The sequence below is a fragment of the Trachymyrmex septentrionalis genome, unplaced genomic scaffold (genome assembly GCF_001594115.1).
Source record: "Trachymyrmex septentrionalis isolate Tsep2-gDNA-1 unplaced genomic scaffold, Tsep1.0 scaffold128, whole genome shotgun sequence".
Classification (NCBI taxonomy): domain Eukaryota; kingdom Metazoa; phylum Arthropoda; class Insecta; order Hymenoptera; family Formicidae; genus Trachymyrmex; species Trachymyrmex septentrionalis.
Genome location: NW_017304417.1, coordinates 812,846 through 818,845, shown reverse-complemented (window position 1 = coordinate 818,845; position 6,000 = coordinate 812,846). Strand labels below are relative to the sequence as shown.

Below are 6,000 nucleotides of genomic sequence, written 5' to 3'. Positions count from 1 at the left end.
TTATATATATATATATATATATATATACGCACCCACAAAACCTAACGTTAAACCATAATGCTATGCCTAAACCGCCCCTACAAGGGTTAGAAGTCGGGTCTACCGGGAAGCGTGGAGATTGCTGGACCAAGAGTACTAGGAATACCTTGAGGGTTCTCGAGATCGGAGTCGTTCAGTCGAGGACGTATTGCCTCCATCTTCGCTACCGCCGGCTCCGCCATCGCCGGTTCTACCTGCTAACCGTAACGCATTAGAGGTGATACCTCCTTTTCTTCTTCACCTCCCCCTCGAATTTTTTCATTTCCCCCTCGAATTCCTTCATCTCTCCCTCGAACTTCTTCATTTCCCCCTCGATCTCCGTCACCCGTGTTTTCAAACGCTCTGATAGAGCGAATTTTTCTGAACACCCTCCGTTAACACCCGATTCATCCGTCATTTCAATCCCGGTTTCCCCCAGAGGAATTCCATCTTCGACAAACTCTACGGATAGCGTGAAGTTCTTAGAAGAAATTCCTCCTCCCCATTGAGATCCTAATCCGGTTAAAGTAACATGTATACAACTTAACCAATGTTACGGTTGTTAACATATAGGACGTCATAGTTTCAAAGATACATTGCAAGTTTCCATCGCATCTAACAAATTTAGCTATCTAAAAATTCAAATAGTAAAGTAACTTTTCCAGTTGTCACTTTTTATTTAAAACTAATGATTACCTGTGGAATAATCATAGAAATCGTGCTCAAAGTTACCAAGATTACACAAAACAATCTCATTATTGGTCTTTGATAGGGCCATTGGCCGGACAATGATGATACTTTTTTAATGACGTCATAATGGTGACTCCAATTGGTGTTCATAGTTTTAATAAAAAAAAAAAAAGATTCTTTGTTTCTGAGGATTCTTCGTTTGAAAATTTTTTAGAAAATTTATTTCAGACTTTTATTTCACCCGCTTGATGCGAGACATAGTTTAAGACCCCGGGCAAGTTATGCATAATGCAAATAAATATTTCCGCATCCAAGAGAGTGACACTTTTAAGTCACTCATTAGACAATTTCCACGGATTACCGCATCTATTCCCGAAGAAACCTTTACAATTGGCTCTCATTATTTTGACCAACACGAAATCCGGCATGGAAATACCGGCCAACTTCCCTATTCCTGTATTCCTGTATTTATTCCGAATTCCCCCAATCCATATTTATTCCGGTGGAATTCTTTTTTAATCTTTTTCCTCCGTTATCCATGAAATAGACTAAACAAAACCAGTGGGCTGTGCTCACCCTAAAACCTGATTCTCTAGCGATTTAACATGCATAAAAATTTAAAATAGTTATTAAATAGACATCATATGTTAAGTAGTTAATAATGATTTATCGTGTAAATCTATGAATTTTTCTTTCCTTTTATAATAATCATATCAGTCAATGTAATAAATTAGTTTGTAATAAATAAGCTTATTAATGTATAATCTTGTTTTTTTATCTTCTGTCCGATTGATAACGGTTAGTAATAATAAACAATACTAGTAATTTTTTATCTCTCTCTTAAAATCTTAAAAAATCCTCGTAGTCGTTAAACCTTGACTTTTCAGAGATCGCACGTGGTCCATTCCCGAGTTAAACGAATTAGATTCCTTGACTCGAAATTCGGACCGATGGTCGCATCGCTCGCAGGAAACAGTATCATGTCTTTATGAGACGTTGACCCATATTCTGAGGCGAGCACAAAAAGGATGCGTTCGACTCGCGCTACTCGTCTCTGTGCGGATACCTGTCAGATAAGAGTCTGACCGTTCTTCCACATTCCATCCTTCCCTCTTTTTTTTAAATCCATTTCCGGAGTTTGGATGTAACATTTAATTGGGTGTAATCTTCAGTTGGTAATTCAAAATCACACCCAAATTTGAGCGTTTTTTTAAGTGTTTAACGCCCAAAATGGAGGGTATTTTTTTGTAAGGAATTTCCGAAAAAATCATGAACAATAATAGCGTACATATTATAGAATTTCATTTTTTAGCTTTAACAAATTAAGTAGGTTCATTAGAATAACAAAGATTCGTTGCCAAATTTACAAAAAGAAACGTTGTACATAAAATCAATTGTAAGGACTGTGATACATCTTATGTGGGACAAACGGGAAGAAAACTAAAAACTAGGGCATTTAAACATCAAAATCACATACGTAGAAATTCACCCTCTCACTCAGCTATCACTGAACATAGACATATGTATCATAGTCACGAATTTGATTGGGATGTGTGTTAGATGTTGAGTTATTATAACAAGCGCACCATGTCTAAAATGATATATATTAAGCAACAATCTAATGGTCTTAATTTCGAAAACGACACTGAAGATTTAGATTGCTTACATTGACGTTCTGAACAAAATGTAAATCAGCCTTTATATTATTTTTATTGTTATTTTTATTTGTTGATTTGTGATTCCGCTTTTTGTCACAAAAAATGTTTTTACTCATTGTACATCTAATCTTGTAAGATAACTGACGAGTGAATTTTCTTCAAATATATTTTAATAACTGACGAGTCTGTAAAGATATTTTATCGTCCCTTACAAAAAAATACCCTCAATTTTGGGCGTTAAATACTCAAAAAGAACGCTCAAATTTATATATTAAACACTTTAAAAAACGCTCAAATTTGGTGTAATTTCGAACCATCAACTGAAGGTTACACCCAATTAAAAGTTAACTAAAGAAAACCATCAAAATAAATGGTTTTATTATACAAAATTAATTAAATCTTTTATTTATTTTATTCCTAAAATAATATTATTAATTTGCAACATTTTCCGAAATACACATGATAAAATTATAATTTAAAAAAATGCTCTCATTTGGGAATTAATTTCCTTATTTTTCTAAGCGATCATCCAATCCAATCGTACCTCATCCAACGGTGCTTGACCACTGCATTCGTATGAGAACTGCTGCTTCGATGACCCAAGAACACTGAATGTTAATATGTAACTGTGATATATCTCAATAGGACTTCAACATCTTTAGGACGGTGTGAAATATCTTTTTGACAAACTTTATTAGGCTGCGTTTGGAAACATCATCTGTATGCCCATTTTATATTATCCTTGTTTCATTGGACAACAAGGATAAAACGGTACATGGAGGCACTCGGATGATATTTCCGAACGCAGATAAAGTTTGTGAAAAAGATGTTTCATGCATATAGTATTAAAATATTCTTTCATAAATGAATCTGGCGACGCACCTATGTTCAACATTTCAACGTTAATTCTCAATCATAAAGATTAACATTCAAGTGACACTTACATTCCATTTTGAAAATGACGCTCAAAGATTATTAAGCCGCTTAAGATTTTAAGTATATATAAGATTTGCTGAAAATGACTAAAATATATAGCCGAAACGTACACGTACGTAGAACTTTTGTAATTTTCGAAATTTTTATAATCCTAAATTATTAAAAGTTTTAGAATTATTATAATATAATATTGCGCATTGTTTACCGCGCCGACCCCAAATCACCCCTTGATTAGTACGAATTTTATTAATTATGTCACTTATTCATGCTCGTAATAATATGACCTTTTTATTATTATTATTTTGATTAATTAAATTTGTCATCTAACGTACCTAAGAGATGATAATTAGACTCCTTTTCGTATTTGAAAGTTAGACGGCCATAGGATACGTGATTCAAGTTCTTCAACCACTCAAAGAACGAAACTGTGACACCACCAGCGTTAATGTACAAATCCGGGATTACAAGGATATTCCTGTCGACCAGAATCTTATCTGCAGCAGGAGTAGTCGGTCCATTAGCAGCCTCTGCAATAATCTTTGCCTTCAAAAATATAATTTAATTATCATCTTTTGATTACCGTCTAAGATTATTTAAAATTTCAGGTTAATTATAATATTGTTGTTTCATCAAGTTAATGTAATAAATCATAGATCAACTCAGTTAATCATCAATCATTTTTAAAATAATATATAAAATATATATGAAATAAAAACACTTCCAAGAAATTAATTAAAAATCGTTAAATAATTTTAATATTTGGTAATTCAATTGAGTAAAGATTAATTCAATATAAATACAATATGTTATTCAATATAACATCTATCTTCAAATTGATGACAACTGATATATACTGATAATATACTGACTATAAATTATAGAAAGTCACAAAAAGGCCAACAAATCAAATACTGCCAATACTAACAAAAGATGATAAATAGGCAAGAGATAATAAAGAAAAAGCAAAAATATTTGCAGAATATTTGGAAGATATCTTCAGTCCAAATGACATGGAAGGAAAAGTAAACAATGAAGGAAACAAGAGAGAGCAGGTACGAAGAATTGAGGGAATCAAAGAAGAAGAAATAAAATTGGTCACGCCCAAAAAAAGAGGCTAGAATAATTAAAATAAATATTAAACCTAAAAAAAAGCATCTGGCTTTGATCTTATCACAGGAGAAATACTCAAACAACTTCCTCGAAAAGAATAGTTAAATCGACGTATCTTATTAATGCTTCGTATAAATTAAAATATTATATGTTCCCAAACTATAAAAAATAGCAGACGTAATAATGATTCCCAAATCGGATAAATCACCCAATGAAAATAAGTATTTTTTATTTTGGAGACATCCCTAATATAGAGCAAGTACATCATCGGATCCAGTATACTTCCCAGTGTCATTCCAACTTTTATTTCTTTCAGTTCCAAAAAAGCTTCATCTTGTTTAATTCTAAAGTATCTTTTCTTTATATATAATTCAAGAGAGTGATATTGGATTAGAAAAACATCTCTAAGTTTAAGCAGAAATCCTTTGTGCCAGACCTTGTCAAATACTTAATTAAATGAAAATAAATTTATACAGATAAACTTTACTAATAAAAAAATAAAGCAACTACCAATTGAATTAAATAAGATCAAATCCCTCATGTCAATATGGCAAAATACCTGGGAATGAATCTTGATGCCAAACTGCGTTGGAAAGAATATATTAAGAAGAAAATAGAAGAACTTAGAACTAAATACAAAAAGATTGACTAATAGGAAAAAATTCACAAATGACAATACACTGCACAATAAACTGCTACTATATAAGCAAATACTGAAACCAATTTGGATATATGGTATTCAACTTGGATTGCATTAAACCGAGTAATCTAAAAAGAATTCAAACATTTCAAAACAAAGTTCTCAGAAACATTGTTAGTGCCCTTGCAACATCCGCAACGATGACCTCCATAGAGATCTAGAAGTGGAAACAATCGCTGTCGAGGCCAAAAGAATTGCAAAAAAACACAAGAAAAAACTACAGGATTATTCCAATATAGAAGCGCATCAGACCAAAGTGGACTAATTAAAAGATTCAAGAGGATGACCTTTCGAATTGATTGATACGTAGTAAAAGTTTATGAGTGCTAGATTTAAATATTAGGTGTAGTAAAAAGAAATCTATTATTTTTCCAATAGATGGCTTTAGTAATCTGTATCTCGCGTTGTATAAGTGCGATCGGGTTACGCCAAATGGCGTTAGAAAGATAAGATTTCGTACTAAAAAAACTTCTCAGACAGTTTTGTGATTGCTTGAGTCAGTATTGTTTGAGCGCGTGTCAAAGATGGACACCAACAAAGAGAAAATACGCCATATTTTACAGTTTTTCTTCGATAAAGGCGAAAACGCAAGCCAGGCGGCTGAAAATGTGAATAGTGTTTATGGTCCTGATACTGTAACAGTCAATATCGCGCAATTTTGGTTTCGTCGATTCCGTTCCGGTAATTTTGATGTCAAAGATGCACCACGCTCTGGAAGGCCAATTGTCGAAAATGTCGATAAAATAATGGAAATCGTCGAGTCCGACCGTCATGTAAGCACTGTTTCGATTGCCCAGGAGCTAAACATTGCACAAAAAACCGTTTGGAACCATTTAAATAAGGCTGGATACAAAAAGAAGCTCGATGTATGGGTGCCACACGAGTTAA

The 6,000-nt window shown here is 33.1% G+C and overlaps 1 protein-coding gene across 1 annotated transcript in view; it reads right to left on the bottom strand.

Moving 5' to 3' along the window:
- The window catches only part of LOC108756549 (glutamate dehydrogenase, mitochondrial), a 125,906-nt gene that overhangs the window by 17,448 nt on the left and 102,458 nt on the right, over window positions 1-6,000 (bottom strand). Inside the window, exon 6 of the mRNA XM_018500435.1 lies at window positions 3,635-3,845. Within this exon, the coding sequence (XP_018355937.1) occupies window positions 3,635-3,845 (211 nt within the window). The remainder of the gene's footprint in view (window positions 1-3,634; window positions 3,846-6,000) is intronic.